This window comes from Perkinsus marinus (assembly GCF_000006405.1).
Source record: "Perkinsus marinus ATCC 50983 genomic scaffold scf_1104296966738, whole genome shotgun sequence".
Taxonomy (NCBI): domain Eukaryota; phylum Perkinsozoa; order Perkinsida; family Perkinsidae; genus Perkinsus; species Perkinsus marinus.
The window spans coordinates 113541-130054 of NW_003203798.1; the positions used below are offsets into that span (position 1 = coordinate 113541).

At 47.0% G+C, this 16514-nt stretch overlaps 7 protein-coding genes across 7 annotated transcripts in view; 4 read left to right on the forward strand and 3 right to left on the reverse strand.

Moving 5' to 3' along the window:
• Nucleotides 1-1016: 1016 nt before the first annotated feature.
• Pmar_PMAR008195 (hypothetical protein) lies at nt 1017-1361 on the reverse strand (the record flags this gene model as incomplete). The annotated part of the gene is made up of 1 exon (XM_002768965.1): nt 1017-1361. The coding sequence occupies one exon, from the start codon at nt 1359-1361 to the stop codon at nt 1017-1019; it is 345 nt and encodes a 114-aa protein (XP_002769011.1).
• Nucleotides 1362-7566: 6205 nt separating this feature from the next.
• Nucleotides 7567-8526, forward strand: Pmar_PMAR008196 (hypothetical protein; the record flags this gene model as incomplete). Its single annotated transcript, XM_002768966.1, has 1 exon — nt 7567-8526. One exon carries the CDS (start codon nt 7567-7569, stop codon nt 8524-8526), a length of 960 nt encoding a protein of 319 aa, XP_002769012.1.
• A 275-nt stretch (nt 8527-8801) lies between these two features.
• Nucleotides 8802-9778, forward strand: Pmar_PMAR008197 (hypothetical protein; the record flags this gene model as incomplete). Its single annotated transcript, XM_002768967.1, has 3 exons — nt 8802-9196; nt 9236-9650; nt 9710-9778. The coding sequence occupies 3 exons, from the start codon at nt 8802-8804 to the stop codon at nt 9776-9778; spliced, it is 879 nt and encodes a 292-aa protein (XP_002769013.1).
• A 1236-nt stretch (nt 9779-11014) lies between these two features.
• On the reverse strand, nt 11015-11393 carry Pmar_PMAR008198 (Lipopolysaccharide-induced tumor necrosis factor-alpha factor, putative; the record flags this gene model as incomplete). Its single annotated transcript, XM_002768968.1, has 2 exons — nt 11015-11162; nt 11204-11393. The coding sequence occupies 2 exons, from the start codon at nt 11391-11393 to the stop codon at nt 11017-11019; spliced, it is 336 nt and encodes a 111-aa protein (XP_002769014.1). The 3' UTR covers nt 11015-11016.
• Nucleotides 11394-13567: 2174 nt separating this feature from the next.
• Pmar_PMAR008199 (Protein PPLZ12, putative) lies at nt 13568-14667 on the forward strand (the record flags this gene model as incomplete). The annotated part of the gene is made up of 7 exons (XM_002768969.1): nt 13568-13723; nt 13769-13851; nt 13894-14045; nt 14092-14159; nt 14206-14320; nt 14361-14473; nt 14518-14667. The coding sequence occupies 7 exons, from the start codon at nt 13568-13570 to the stop codon at nt 14665-14667; spliced, it is 837 nt and encodes a 278-aa protein (XP_002769015.1).
• A 127-nt stretch (nt 14668-14794) lies between these two features.
• Nucleotides 14795-15946, forward strand: Pmar_PMAR008200 (zinc finger protein, putative). The gene is made up of 3 exons (XM_002768970.1): nt 14795-15673; nt 15721-15776; nt 15819-15946. The coding sequence occupies exons 1-3, from the start codon at nt 15601-15603 to the stop codon at nt 15909-15911; spliced, it is 222 nt and encodes a 73-aa protein (XP_002769016.1). The 5' UTR covers nt 14795-15600; the 3' UTR covers nt 15912-15946.
• A 166-nt stretch (nt 15947-16112) lies between these two features.
• Pmar_PMAR008201 (hypothetical protein) overlaps nt 16113-16514 on the reverse strand; it is a gene marked incomplete at both ends in the record, with an annotated part of 5557 nt that continues 5155 nt past the window's right edge. The window contains one exon of the mRNA XM_002768971.1: nt 16113-16138. Coding sequence (XP_002769017.1) covers nt 16113-16138 — 26 coding nt within the window. The remainder of the gene's footprint in view (nt 16139-16514) is intronic.

A 16514-nucleotide genomic window follows, 5' to 3' on the forward strand; every position in this document is an offset into this window, starting at 1 on the left:
TGAAACTGCCTTTTGAGGCAGGTTCATCAGCGCCCAGCTCAGTGAGTTGGGTTGAACTGTGAGTTGAACTCACACGATGTGCACCAACGATGCACAGGGGCCTCTAGGCTAGAGTCAGGCACAGAGGCTCTAGCGACTAGGAACCGTTGCCGGAACAAAAGTCAGTAAGGTCAGGTGGATGAGTACTAAGTTAGTACTACTAACACTTCGTAATCGCCCGATAAACGTAGCCTAAAGTGCCCAAGACTTGCATTCGATCTCATTCAAAGAGATCTTCATTGTAGGCTACAATTTGTAGATGACTCATTTAGCTGGTAATCTTACGGAATAACTCATAACTCACGCAATAACTATGATGAGTTAATCTGTAAGATTCCTAGCCTAACAGCAAGATGAATGACAGCAGTCACCTCTGCTTGAGAATCTGCAGCACAGAGGTTGAGGTTATATATACCCTCCAGCATGGTGGAACAGGAATCGAGATAATAGCAGTAACTCATCAATTGGTAACTCAACATCAGGTAGACTCCCTCTGCAATGCGAGGATGCCTCGACCTTTCAACTCTGGGCATCTACTTCCGGTAATGCACACCATTAGTTTTCGCATGCCAAATCCAGATCTGTCTATTACATATGAGCCATTAATCAGTAGCAGAATCAATCTCATTCAACTATCATCCCAGTCTCGTTTTCTCAAGCCCATTGAACAAATCTCACTATCATCCAATCAGAGTCTCACGAACCTCTCGGATTCGGTCTGAACGCGCTTTGTTCTAAGCATATATTCACATTAGCCTGCACCCGATGCTCATACCACTAATTTCCATTGACAATCACAACATGTGAGTTATCAACTCGAAACGACCAAGCGTGACGCTTGAAGCGTCGTTACAATCTGGAAGATAGAAAGACTGATACTCCCCGGAGGAGTCCTTTCAAAGGACTTCCGAATATTGAAAACTCTCCAGCTCTGGAAAGTAGGTTGCTCCGAAATAGCTCCTTCGAGTGACCAGCTTTCAGTTCTCATGGAAGAACAATCCTGTGGTCGGGCCCCAACTGGTAGTTATACTGTTCCTCTTGGGCTCAATAGTTCTATATGTGTATAACAAGGGTTCGTCAAAATCTTTAATGGTAATTTTAGAACTCTTACATGCGTTGATCTGGTTCGCGAGGTCCGTCCCAGCATAAGAGATAGTGAACTTGTAATTCATCATGCCTACATGGATTAGCTGCGAATATTTCACACCGCTCACAGAAATGGCACAGCCATAGAGGTTGACATGGATGTTCAGGATGTAGTCGGGATAGAAGGTGAGTTTACCAGACACATCGCCATCGGGATCGTCGTAGTACTCTCCCATGGGTGGGGGAACCGCCGACAGCGATGGAACCACAATGCTTCCGCAGAAGGACGCGAAGAGGATGAAAGCTGACTGCTTCATAGCGGTGGAGGACAACCGAACTGAGAGAAGGTTACATACAAACTGGGAAGTTAGCTGTTTGGATAGACATGGGAATGTATGCCAGCTCAGTGCGTACGCATGCTCAAGTCCCCGACGGAAAAATGTTCACGCTGAAAACCTTCCAAGAGTCCGTTAGAGACACCTAAACTTTGAGCAGGAGAGAGTGGTGCGCCGACAGTGCACCGATGGATCACTCAGGAAAGGAGGACGGAGGGCGAGCGAGCGAAGTCCATCGCCCTCACTCGCCTGAGCGGGAGGATGGGTCAAGACTACTATACCTTTACGGTCGTAAAAGGCCCCAGCGGCGCCGATTCTTAGAATCAGCGCGTGATCTGCGAGCCTTATTTGTTCGGGCCTTAGATTTCTATCCTCACGGCATCGTGTAACGATAATCGTGTACACCATCATAGAAGGTATTATTGTCTGTTATTACCACAGCTTATTTCTGTCTTATTTGCTTTTCGTCTAGCTAATTTACCCGGAAAGGGTGACAACATCATCAGGTTGCAGTAATTTTTTGTGCTCTGAAGTGCCGCACAAGTCTGTGTGAAAGTTGGCCTGCAGCACGAAACCCGAAGCTAGCGGGGCCCGCGTTGTTGGCGCTGCGCTACCGCGATGTGATCGAAGTGTGAAGGTACCAAAACCGTCACACATCTCCCGGGTCGGGAGGGTTGGGAGAGAGGGAACAGAAAGTTCCTTAGCTGTACCACATTAACCTACACCGCCGCATATTGGCACGCCACGGAGTTTTGTTGTGGGAACAGAGTTATATACGTCTGACATGGTAGATTATACGAGTCACAAGTGAAACGGTCATCAATAGCCTTAACCAGGCAAACAAATAAACAGAGCCCGCAGAGAGACGGCCGGAACAATGGTACGTAGTATTAGCTGTACTACAGTGCGAAAGTTAAGGAGTTCCACCATCAGCCACGATGCCGTTGGAAGACTCTCCCGCTCTCTTGGAGCACGACTCGGCTGACTTCGTCCTTTCTAAGGTTCAAGCAGAATTCCGAAACGCACTCGCTCAATGTCTCCGCCTCCTGTGCTTACCGTCAGCGACTAACTTATCTAATTGAATACCTGATGGCTTTATCCCGCCGCTCTTCTGGCATCATTCAAGAGTGCACAGTTCTCCACTAGATGGAGCGTGCTGTCGGCCGGATTACCACATGGACAAGTGGGGGATGGCCTCAGCCGTTGTAGATAGCGCAGATGCGGCGTCAGTAACTGTCCGTTCACGAGTGCCATGAGCGCTGGCGATGTCTCGTATCTCGCAAACTTCGAAGCTGCTGAGAAGGTACTGAATACAGAACCGTTCAAGCGCTGTGTTCTACACCGCATGGGGAAAACTCGCAGGTAGCAATTTGAGTCCGCCCAAGACCTCTGGGGAAGAATGGTGTACTCTAGCTTCAGTGAAGTTACTCCACTCTGAGGTCACCCAGTGACTAAAAGTTTTAGTCTAAAACGAGGTGGCAATCCCTTCTGGACAACTCTTATGTTCTTGCAACGTCCCGTGTTGGCCAGGGGTTTCGATATGTGCTGATATGCAATCCTGTGGAGATTCCCGATCATTTCATAGCACACGGACTGTCCCAATGTTGCCTTACCTTGGATCTAGGAGCCAACCTCCTCCCACTCTCATCCATTCCAGTGTATACACCTCTCTACAGTTGAGAATTCACTTTTGAGGCAACAATACTAGGCATAAAATGAAAATGGTACTATCACGCAATCAATGATATATATAAGATAACAACCGCCTATCGCGGCGGTGAAACATCAGAAGAGGAAGACGATGATGAGGAGACTAAGCTGCACTCGACGACTTCAACTCGATCATCGACCTTTCGACCATACAAAATAAACGTAGCACTCATAGAGGTATCTTACCGGAGGCTTAGATGAGGGTGGAGGCCACGTGGTACTCTCAACTACAACTGTACGTTCATTCACCTTGTCTACACCTAGACAGTACTACACCAACTAGACAATGTCCACTTAGCCGTACCATCCATCGTTGCATCAGTAACGCCTTTCCCATCATAGTCAGTTTTCTGGGATCTCAGTCCATCAGGATCTTCTTCCAATGATACCTATTGCTGAATCAATGCAGTTATGGTCGTTGAACAAAGTAACTCTTTAAGTAAAATCTATTATCACCGGTAATTTTCACGATTTGCTATTGGGTTCGTCACCATCATTTAAGCGAATCAGCCCACTGTCGTTTACCTTTGATTGATGGGGTGACAGCTGCTCATCTTCGTCCATCATTTCATCCTCTTCTTCCTCATCCTCTCCAAGCGATGAGATCTCCTTCTTCGTCGGATCGTTGGAAGGCGGGGATTTCGAACGGGTTCGTTGCGTGAGAAATACTACGGAAAGGTACCATGATTTGTCTAATTCCGTGCGGTGCCGAAACCCTAGCGCTCGTCCTATCAAGACTACCTATTGCATCATCGCGTGCCGCTTGAACATTGCCATCGTATTTTTTGCGCGGATTGAACGACTTGGTCCGCAACGAACCGGTGGTTTCATCTTTCCAACTACAGCAAGAATTGTAACAATCATGCTGGTGCCATACCATAACTCTCCCAATTAATATCACACTATAAGAAGTACCTCGCTATCCACGCTCTATGCCTTTTTTTCCACTGCACTCGACCAACTCCACTACTGAACGCCCCAGCAGCTCTCGCCTCTTTTTCTTCCTGCAATCGGTGCGTGTCAATTGCTGCTGGTGATCCCTCAACACTGGCAACCTACTCAACCAATCAACGTCACCACGCCACAAAAATACCCGACCGGTGGAATGGAGCTTTCCGTCTTTCGAAAGTCCCCTCCTTCAGCAATGGTCTTCCTCTTCTTTGGCCGGTTATTGTTCACCGGTGTTCGCGACCGAGCAGCTGATGATCGTTTCCGCAGCCTCTGGACCTCATCCGAAACCTCCGACTCGCTGCCAGCGCTCATTTCCGAGTCGCTCGAGTCGATGGATGCCCCCAATGATTGCTGAACTTATGATACGCATTAGAACCTAACCCAAAACATACCATGTCCCGCAATAACCGCCTCATTTTCCGTTTTTTCATTTTGTATCGCCGTTCACGTCTAGCCAAATCCGCCTTTCTCCGTTCGAGCTCAGCCTTCTGCTTTGATAAGTCTTCCTGTATAGGAAGAATCTCCCATTTTAGATTGGCATGTACTACCTTCTGGCTATCAATCGTCTGCTGAGCCGTTTGGAGGAACTTCGCCGATTCTCTTACTGATCTTGAGACAATAACATCGAATGGCATCACCTAAAACACGAAGATGTGCCATTCACGTTACGACTCCGTTCGCAACTAATTCAATGGAATTATATAACACATTATAGTATATAGCTATTAGTACCATATTATTCCTCACTGGATTCAGAGAATCCATACATAGATTTTAATGATGGATTCGAGAATGGATTCGCCAACAGAATGACTATGAATAGAATTTGTTACAATGTAGTGCTATGTCGACTTCCAATACCACTCCAATCGTAACGCATACCTGATCCCCAGCGACGATCCGACTGCCGCGCTGTTGCTGCTGAGTGGCCTCTTCCCGGTCGGCAGGCGCAGGGTTCGGTGACATCGTCTTCGAGGAAGGTTTTGCCGTGAGTGTGGCTCGAACTCTACCAATTGAAATACGCCAATCCTCAAAAGTGCCCCGATTAAAACTATAACCCAACGTATTGGATGCAACGATCACTACAGCGTCGCTTCAACACACCTTTACACCGAGAATGAGACCTCGCACGAGATATTTTTTGTGCGTGCGTACATCCTTCAAATGTCACTCATTTTTTGCTAATCGCATCGGGTGGTATGAATTGCCAATTCAATTGGCGTACAACGACACACATAGATAGATCGCAATACTAAGCACAATACATACATATGGTAAACTACGCCTCTCCATGATCTACATGTTCGACCGAATCGTTAACTCCGTTTCCCGACAAGCCTTATGATGATCCTATACACACATCGCATTACCAAAGACTTGCTACACATGGCTTACACGATAATCTGATCGAGAGAACATTATCAACGGCCAAGTCTCATTAACAGATTGAGCATAACCTGCGCCAGGTTACCTGCCTCACTACAATCAATTTCTTATGCCGGGGCCGCTATGCCACTCCAGGATCTGCCTTAATACGATCAATTTGTGAGGCCGGGGCCGCTATGCCACTCCAGGATCTGCCTTAATACGATCAATTTGTGAGGCCGGGGCCGCTATGCCACTCCAGGATCTGCCTTAATACGATCAATTTGTGAGGCCGGGGCCGCTATGCCACTCCAGGATCTGCCTTAATACAATCAATTTGTGAGGCCGGGGCCGCTATGCCACTCCAGGATCTGCCTTAATCCGATCAATTTGTGAGGCCGAGGCCGCTATGCCACTCCAGGATCTGCCTTAATACGATCAATTTGTGAGGCCGGGGCCGCTATGCCAGTCCAGAATCTGCCTTAATACGATCAATTTGTGAGGCCGGGGCCGCTATGCCACTCCAGGATCTGCCTTAATACGATCAATTTGTGAGGCCGGGGCCGCTATGCCACTCCAGGATCTGCCTTAATACAATCAATTTGTGAGGCCGGGGCCGCTATGCCACTCCAGGATCTGCCTTAATCCGATCAATTTGTGAGGCCGAGGCCGCTATGCCACTCCAGGATCTGCCTTAATACGATCAATTTGTGAGGCCGGGGCCGCTATGCCAGTCCAGAATCTGCCTTAATACGATCAATTTGTGAGGCCGGGGCCGCTATGCCACTCCAGAATCTGCCTTAATACGATCAATTTGTGAGGCCGGGGCCGCTATGCCAGTCCAGAATCTGCCTTAATACGATCAATTTGTGAGGCCGGGGCCGCTATGCCAGTCCAGAATCTGCCTTAATACGATCAATTTGTGAGGCCGGGGCCGCTATGCCACCTAAGACATGCTTTAACATTGGTGTCCGTTCCCATTGCAGAAGGTAGCCATAACGGCTATCCACCATGCACATGACTCAAGCAATGGGGTAAGGTATGCGATAATATACAAACTGTAAGGAAAACATCATCACCTATCGTCAATAATATTGCTTACATATACGCATGTCTCGCAAATCTTAAAGACCAAGATACAATCTGGTGAGCGGAAGGACAACAGTCCTGTAGTGTGAGTGAAATGTCGCGCAAGGAGGGGTGCACCCTTGAAAGACATATGACACAAGTGAAGTGCGCGCGCCCGTAAACGGTTTTTGAGTGTTGCAAAGCGGGAACCGAAGGTGAAACAAACCTTGAGTTGGACCATACAGGTCTACAACGTGGATTGAGTACGGCTGTGAGGCCGAGCTCAACCACGAGAGTCGAGGGGTTCCTCGACGGGCCAGAAAAAAATTTTTTTTTTATTCCCTTGAATATGGCGATGCCTTCATACTGATCCCACCAACATTTGGAGAACCGGACAGGTATGTCCGGCTTCCATCTTAGGTGGGCCCTTCGCGCAGCTACGTGGGGGTCACGAGATCAATTGAAGGCATTGGTAGCACCTGATGTGGTCGGACCGTGTGTGGCCCAAACAGTTTGGGTCATTACGGTTGAAAATACCGACGGGCCGACCAATCACGGTGCTACCTCCCGCGACCCCGTATTCGATGGGATTTCACGATGCGGGACACACGTTGCAATTTCGTGGCGCGTGACGTTTTGTAAAACATGATCGAAGAACATAAGCATCTCGTAATGGCAGCCAGAAAAGATTAAAGCTGAAAAGTCCAGCTTGATCGTTAAGCTGTGGACATGTCGCCAAAGTAAGTTATGAACTTTGTTGACTCTTTCTGTTGATGTCCTATCCCAAATCGCCGCCTTCAATCTCTTTGTTCAACCTCACAACAGCGTTGGTCACCATCGTGGCTGTCGGTATTTCTGTCATACCTATGTATGCCCCACCAACCTCTGACCCCTGGTATTTGCCGTTGTTGGTAAGAAACCTCACATTATTCTCACCATTACATTTCCCTTTCAGCTAGCTGGTCCCAGTGTAGCATTAATTGCATTCCTAGATCTACAGCTTTATACCCTGATGGCCATCATCACAACCGTGAGTGTTTGGCTAGGTTTAGGTGCTGGTATGTTGGTCCACTATATATACAATTCCGCCAGTGGTGGTAATTACAGTCGAGTATGGGCCGCCTTTGTCCTCTATCCATACACCATTCTACCAGCACTAGGGATGCCAGCAGCCAAGTGCAAGCTCAGTGATTTCACTCTTGCTAGTTTCTCAACAGCTTTCACTTACATCCCTATTGGTTTCTACCTTGTAGAGCCGTATACTGAGACATGGATCACCGGAGTGAGTGTCACTTTGGGTGCACTTAGCCCATGTGCAGTCATGTTGGTCTTGTCTCTGTGTAATCTAACACCATCGCCCGGTATATCTATCACACATAAACTACCTTTCGCGGCCGCTGACTTATTCGATTTACTCACGGGTTATTTCATCTCTGCTCGAGATCATCGCAATGCAATCAATGCAGAGTCTGCTGACTTCATTAAGGTGTGTGGTGCTGCAGCTGGGAAGAGGATACCACCACGGCTGAGCGCGATATTCTGGAATATGGCCGGCGAGCTTCTATCCCTCAGGGACTGCCTTCTGTTCGAGGATCTCCAGCCCGGAATTGTCGCTTATGTTTGGAAGCCCCTAGCTGCCGACTTCTCTATACTACGGTCTGAGGTTGGTATTGTTCTACGTAAAACTGCCAGAGGAGTGCCTGAGGAAGCCAATCGGGACCTCCCAGAGAGAATAGCTCATTGTGAGGAGCTCATGGCCAATGTTATCTCAGATGTGAGCGCAAAGGCTGCTGATTCTTCGATATCATCACCCAGTACGGCAGCAATAGTGCAGTTCTACTATGCTGTTGGCTCTATTCTGTACATCTCTGGTTTGGCAGAGGATTATCGGTTAGCTGCTGTGGCTCAGAATAAGGAGGAAGAAAGGATGAGGAAAGAGAAGAAAGAGGTGATGGCAGCCGGGTTTGGTTAGGGTGGGAGCAGATATCAGATGATGAGATCATCGGAGATCTTTCTGACCGTGCCATTGGAGTTAGGTAGAGAAAATAGCATTAAGTTGAACGCTTGTCACCAATCTAGGGATAATCCACAAGCTAGGAATTCGTGGTAGAGTTGGTAATATTGTCATCAATTAAGTGAATCATCCAGAGAGATCATCCCACACGCCATACTGCAATTATCGTCCCCATGAATACTCGTGTGTAGTTACTCGTTACTCAACGTATCTTCTCAAATGTACCATTATCGATGTGGAGAGGTATGGTAGCATGGTTCAAGAAACCATTCTTTTATGATATCAAAAAGAAGTCGGACATATGGCGGAGGTTTATCTTCCCTTTAAGATTCAGCCTCACACTATTTGCTGTCGCTATCTCGATGATCGTATGGGGTATGTACAGCGAGACCGTCCGTCTGCACGGTTTCTGGGCTGTCATACCGGTTTATGTTAGCTTCCTTCCAACGGCTGGTGCATCTCTCCTTAAAGGTACACGAAGGATATGTGGTACTCTCTTGGGCGGTATTGCCTCTGTTATCTGCATCTTCGCTAATCCTGGCAACAAAGCTGCTTTCTTCTGTGAGATGATATTGGTGGTATTTATGGGTAGGTTGGCTCAATGTGATACTCGTGTTGGTTATGCAGGGTACGTATTCTCCCTTACGTGGTTTATGGTCGGCTTTAGTTCTATTCTCACGCCCGGGGAGACACAGACGCAAATGCTCCTGACTGCACTCTGGCGATTTATTTTCACAACCTGCGGAGTTCTCATAACATCATTCTCGAGTTGCTTCATATTCCCAGAATTCGCTGCCTCTAAGTTGGATCGAGCATCGGCGAGAATGCTCGAGAAGGTCGCCGACAGGGTACTCTCGGCTCTTGATGTCTTCCATGGTCAACTCAAGGCACTTAGCGAGGGTAATGATTCCTCTGCTGACGACGATCAGACAGTTACTTCTACTATCATCTCCGATGACCGGGAAGCTTTTGGTGTCGAAGATTTCCAGTCGATGGCTGAGCGATCATCACTCTTGGATGACGCCAAGATGGAGGCGATTGTATTTGGGAAGATATTGCTCATTCATGACGTGACGAAGAAAGTAATAGATAATCAATTGTTATTGAACCAAGTTTCAAGAGACGGTCTAGTGCTGTATAGCTCTCTAATACTGTCATCTATGCATTTACGGGATCCATTGGCCTCTCGGACTCTCTCTCCTCTACTTGATAGTATTCGACAATTATCCAAGGCCATCAAAACCTCGGCGGATAAGATTGTCAGTTGCCTTTATGATAGTGGCACTACACCAAGAATGCTCGAGCATCTTCCGGATGATGTTCATGTCAAACTTCAACAATGTAATGATAATCTCGGAGCCTTCCGCCGAGAGTGGATCCAAGATATTATGACGGGTGGTAAAAAATTACAGGGTATGTATGGTTCCAATTTAGTACGATTCTATCACACTGTCTTTGCGTTGGCTATGTTTGGTGAACGATGGAATACACTGGAGAGCCGTTTGCATGATCGTCATGCACCAGTGGAACTCGTCGATGCTCACCAACAGGGTGATCGAGGAACACTCGAGAGTTTGCGTTCTCGATCTGATGTTATGACAACAACACAGAATTGATTTTTTTCTGACGTCGCTGGCGAATACTTGACTGTTTCCGGAATGCGAGCATTTTGTTCAAGTGCTATTTGGCTAGGAGTTGGTCCTAACACTGATCGTTATTGCCACAACAGTTACAGGATGCTGAATAACGATCTGAGAAACGCTGAGATAGCAAGGTAGTCAGTACTGTGGTGAAATGGCATTCATGGTACGAGGACACCAAATCAAATACTGTCCACCCGCCAGTACTCCATCATATCTGCTGTTGCTGAAGTAGTGTTCAGCTCAGAAGTTCAGAGTCAGAACACTTGATGTGGCTCGCATGATGCCACCGAGCTGGCTTGCGGCGGTACGAAATTATATCGTATATGCGAACTAATCCATCATACTCTTCCCGTTTCTCAGAGAAGAGGCAGTCTTAGGGAGTGCCTTTCCTATCGCGCGAGTCAAGGAGCATTATTCGCATTCACTGTTGATGATCGATACCTTCGGAGTCAATGCTTAGCACATCGCAGTAGAACCTTACTGAGGCCGTGTCGTTCTACTCAGCATCGGGTTGATACACGGTGTGTCGAGGAAGCAATATTGAACACTTCACCTTGGATACCATAATATAGTAACAAATCGTCACTGTACCCCCGTGACAACTACTCATGCCATAGGAGATAGCCTCTCTCGAAATGCATTGACCCAACACCACTGATGAACTTAAGCCATTCAAAAATCGAGAAATAAACTATTCGTCTATGCGATCAACATAGATAACCCGGGTCATGATATAAGATAGTGGGCAAAAAGCTCGGCTTGGGAATAGCCACGGTTGCTCTATTCGGAGCATCCAGTGAAGTTACTATGAAGTGATGAAAACCTTCTTGCCGAGATGATAACGACAATTCGGGCAAGTGTGTTTGGCCTCTTGACAGGCATCACAGCAGAAAGGCAACCAGAATAGCGGCCAAAATAATAAACACAGCAGACCACAGCAGATGTAAGTACCTAAGCTATGCATGTCTACAGGGGAGAGTTGAAGACCTTACCGCATTGAGATTCGTGCTCAACCCTTGAGATGATCTTATTCTTGCAGTTTGGGCACTCTAGGGACACCGGATCATGACCGAAATCTGGCATATAAACCATAGCGACAGGAGGCACATCCACAGGATGTCCGATCATGGCACTCTGCGCGACGGGCTGGGGGTCAGATGTTTTCGTTTCCTCGTTGCTCATTACAAATGAGTTAATACTGAGAGGCATGGGATTCATTATAAGGGCACGATTATGAGGAACCAATAGTAAACAAAGATGTGGCTATTGAGCACACGATAACCAACCAAACACGAGCATCCAACACTTCACCAAGCGGCCACCGAGCAGCGATAAGTCTCGGGTGGACAATGCCTCTCACCTTGTTACTTCGAACGAGCGCGTCACGATCTATACCCGCACAGTGTGCACACACGTGCAGAGTCTGCACGTATGCGCAGTAACCACAGTGCATGTGTGGTGATGGTCATCATCAGCCTGTCAACGACAGGGGTCCATGCAACATGGCGACTACGCTGTAAACGTCTAAGCAATAACCCAGGTAGGCTGAGGGATGTGAACAATAGGAGAGTTACTATCAAGCATATCAGTACCGCTTGGTGTGTTAAGCTTAGGTTATGGAATTAAATCGTCAATAGGGACAGGTGAGTCTAATAAGATCATCCCCTATGACTAGGAGGCTGCATTAAGGTGCTGACCCCCGATATAGTGCTCATCTGCGGGTATGGTGATTGATGAGGATATCAATCTACGATCGATAGTGGGGGGGGGGGGCGCTGGAATAGCCGTTGGGCTCTCCCAGAAGGGAGGAGTGGGTAAGATATTGTCTCCACAGCGATATCATTACCGTTACCGTGAAAAATCAAGGAGAGTTATCTTGGGCCAGTTTGAATTTAGAAAATATATCAAAGTTTCTGGTGGTATCTGCCACAGCGTGCCTAGTTCGAAAGTCTAGTATCGCCTGACGACGTATCTGATGATGACGACATATGTCCTACAACTACCTCTACATCGTAGCTTTTGGAGGAGGAGATCAAGTGAAGGTATGCCCACACTCTAGTAGGGTGACTCTACATCTCAGCTTCTATATCCGATCATGGTAATGCACTACATATACTTGCACGCATGTACATGCAAGATACTACTAACACACCTCGAGACTGCTGCTGCTGCTGTTGGCGTCGATCAGCCCTCTTCTTCGCAATCGTTTTGTCAAGAGCTTGGGATAACTCCAATTTGCTGGAGTAGAAGAATAGATAAGTATCGCTAGAATGAGCAATATCGGTATTAAGTATCGTTCATTGGATGCTCCACCTCTAGCAGGGCAATATTGTATCGTAAACACTTATGATAGATATCAGGTAACAGTAGGGTGGACAAATCGACCACAAGTTCATACATATACCGAGTAGCTTCTGAGACAATTGTTCGAACCTTTGCTTAGACATCATTATTGAGTATCAATAAACCATTGTGTCGGTAAACTAGCTAAATCTACAAGATAGATAACCTCTTCCAACCTGGAGGAGCACTTCATAACCATACCGATGACCCTGGACTTTGAGTAAGTGATGAGAAGTAGCATATCTTCTATTACCATCCATTATAAATACTCAGGCACGTTGCCTTAGTACCCGTCGATATGCTTATCCTCCACATTTCATGGTAGGATAGTACGTTGATAGTAATACTCTCCCACAGTCCAAGATCTATGTCCTGGCTTGCGAAGGAAGAATTGGTCGTTGGCATAGGCGAGGAGGGCGGCACTGGGAACAACCTTTATCATAACGGGTCGTCACCTCTTCTCGCGGCACTGACTCTATCATAACCGTCTGGTCCATCCGGCTAACTCATCATACCCCAATCATCTACCCATGAGGTACAACCTTCCACCGGCCTCCAGTACTGATCATACCCTTGCTGACCCCTAAGGGTCTACGCATCTACACATAACGATAGCCTTCGATGCTTGTTCCAGTGGTCACTACATAACCACAGTTCCTCTTCGAGCATACCTTCGTCTATGTCCTCTTTCTATCAGCACTACTGTTGTATAGGAATGGACAAGGTTCGAGTGTATTAAGGTATGCAGCAGGAATATCCCGTCAGGCAACAACAGTCCCTCTACCCGCAAGTAACAGGTACTCCCCTTAACGCAGCTACGTAGACTCTTTTCGTGTCCCCGTCCCGACGCACCGATCAATTTTAAAGGCGCTCCAAGTTTACAAGTTAACAAGAATTCCAATTCGGCCTTTCAACAGCTGCTGTACTACCACTCATATGACAAACCTGTATAGGGTCGAGCATTGACATTGACTAGGTTATCACTCCATACATCAGTTTCGCCCCTTTATATCATGGGATGCATACAGTTCGTAGCCGAAGATGAGATAGTAGTGGTAGAACGGTTTGGTAAATTCGACAGACTAGCCCTACCTGGCTGCCTCTGTCTTCCTCTCCCCTGCATTTGCACTAGTGCTGGCTCGGTCAGTGTACGTGTACGACAGCTTAATGTATGATGTGGTACTATAGTTAGGTGGTAAGTTCATTCACAATAGGTACATGTTGAGACCAAGACTAAGGACAATGTATTCGTCACTCTAGTCGTAGCTGTGATGTATGAAGCTCTTCGTGACAGAGTGTAAATATCCTATTACTATTATTGAATTATCCTTGGTCTCAGTTATGAAGCTTTCTATAAGCTCACTAATCCTGGTACACAGATCAACTCCTATGTATTCGATGCAGTGAGAGCTTCTGTGCCATTGCTTAATCTTGATGAACTATTTGAGGAGAAGATAAGGATAGCCCATCAAGTGAAGGAACAGCTGAGAAGTATGATGTGGAAAAGGAGTGGTATGGGCATATGAACTTGTCTCAGACCTCATGGACGACTTTGGGTTCCGGATTCAAGAGGCTTTGGTAGTTGACATTGAGCCCGATACCAAGGTGAAGTACAGCAGAATATAGTCATAAATCCAGGTCTATGCTCCAGGTGAAGGCAGCAATGAATGAGATCAATGCAAACCGTAGACTACGTATTGCATCCCAAGAGAAGGCAGAAGCAGACAAGATAGTCACAGTTAAAAAGGCCGAGGCAGAAGCGGAGAGTATATACACACTACAGAATCTTATGCCAAGTTTTATCAGGTAAATTCCTACAGGGAGAAGGCATAGCTCGTCAACGTCGTGCTATCGTCGATGGCCTGCGTGGATCTGTCAGTGAGTTCAGCTCGAGGGTTGAAGGTGTTGGTCCTAAGGACGTATGAGAATATAGTAGGTCGTTTGGAAAGGGTCCTTTGAGCAGGTCCTTGAATTGGTACTCATAACGCAGTATTTCGATACGTTGAAGGATGTTGGCACCTCATCGGAGGCATCCACGTTGTTCCTGCCGCATAATCCAGGCTCCTTGGCAGACCTCAGTGCAGAGCTAAGGAGAGGTTTTACTGCTCGATAGGGGAGAAGAGGTGTGGTATCCCACGTATGTGCATGCAATGAAGCGGCGACATGTCTGTGTATAATTGAGGTTGTGTTGGTAAGGTTGGGTATATCTAGGTAGGAGTGTGATAGATATGGTCAGGATCATGGTGACGATTGACTTCTGGGTGGAATTATCCATGGCCATTTAAGTGGTAGTGCGGTGTAGTGTAGCTTAGGAACATTGACGTAAAGGTGAGGAGATGGGCCATGTTTGATGAGGCGCCTCGAGTACGATCGCCGACCACACAGTGGTGGCCAATTGTTCGCCCCTGCCCCTGATTTTGGTACACTGCCAATATCACGTATTCAAGTTAGGAAGTCTGCCAAGCCCAGTACTACTGGGAAAATCCTGGTATAACGCGGGCACTTATGTAGATATTCTAAATAGAGGAGTATTGTAGGTCGTCGACCATGCTGCTCCTATTTTAGTATTCTGCTAACTACCTACCACCGACACCGTGTTTTGGGTACAATCGTTCATGCTGGAGTTATCACATAGAATATAGAAGGAGTTATCTCATTGGTTTATCCCTTGTAAATATCTATATCGTTCCCGAGCCGCCTCTCGACCTCATTCATATCACCAAGCGACACTTCTCCTCTGCTTAGGGGTCGCCTTAGCCGGGGCTAATCGTATTAATCAATAGAGGACGCTTTTGTAAAGTAACGGTTAGCTCTCTCCGCGTTATTATTCGGAGTCACCTTTCCGACCATAAACTCTTAGGGAATTCGTAGGTGGGAAGAGAGTTGAATAATATCGTGTCGGATTGAGCCACCCTAGGCTAAGGAATTGCGTACTGTTTTGTCTCCTTCATACCTGATCTGATCCCAGGTGTTGACTTAGAGTTCATCGACGGGCAGAGCGGGTGATCGGTACAGTCATATCTGTGTAGTTATATTCCTATCCGCTATGGCTCGTGGTCAACAGAAAGCAGAATCGCAAAGAAAGAATGCTCTAAAGAAAGCTAAGGACGCCCATAAGGGTAGTCGCCTATCCTACCCCTATAGTCTGTTGTAGTATATTCCACAGGTAGCCAATTGGCCGGTCAAAAGGCAGCTCTCAAGATGACATGCCCTCAATGCAAGGTAGCAGGATTACAGCAATACTATCCACACATGTATTGTCAGTTACAAATGACCAACTATAAAGTCCTAACGCAACACTTTGAGTCAAAGCATCCTAAGGAGAGTTGCCCTCCGGAGAGCTCCTTCACGGCCTAAGCCCTTGTACAGTACTACTATTATTGTTACTGCTAGTTATCTAGTTTCTTCACAACATACCACATCAGTCATTGGATTTAGTTTGTTATCATATAGAGTTGTAATGCAGTTAGCTCATGCCGGTGAGATAGTATCGGACTTGGATTCCAGGTGTTGAGGGTCGGTACGCCTTCCTTATCTCCCATTGAGGGAACGCCACAACTAGAGGACTTGTAGGAAGAACTTATCTATCAATATAATCAATAGTAGGCTCACTTGACGCTAGGCTAAAATATGCACTGCGACACGGAGCCATAGCCAAGGAGACAACTGGCACAGAAACACACACAATACTTCGTTTTAGGATGCAATCATCCCTCTACACGCCCCCCTCGCACAACACCTGTGCGACACTTCTTCCTTCTGGGCAATCGGGACAACTTTGGCGGACAAGTTTCATCAGAGAACTCCCACTGTTCCTCTTCCAGGGTCAGCCATTCTGGCTCGGTACCATCATCCCAAGTGACCAGGCAACGACCACGAGGATCCTCACGAGACATCACAGTCTCATCACGACGAATCGTTCCAGTATAAAGGTCGCTATCGCCGTTAATATCAGCAATT

Bases quoted from the DNA above. Each gene is read 5' to 3' on its own strand.
- Pmar_PMAR008200 (XM_002768970.1), top strand. From the start codon at position 15,601: ATGGCTCGTGGTCAACAGAAAGCAGAATCGCAAAGAAAGAATGCTCTA. The intron at 15,674-15,720 runs GTAGTCGCCTAT...TATATTCCACAG, and splicing joins AGCTAAGGACGCCCATAAGG to GTAGCCAATTGGCCGGTCAA. The intron at 15,777-15,818 runs GTAGCAGGATTA...ATGTATTGTCAG, and splicing joins TGACATGCCCTCAATGCAAG to TTACAAATGACCAACTATAA.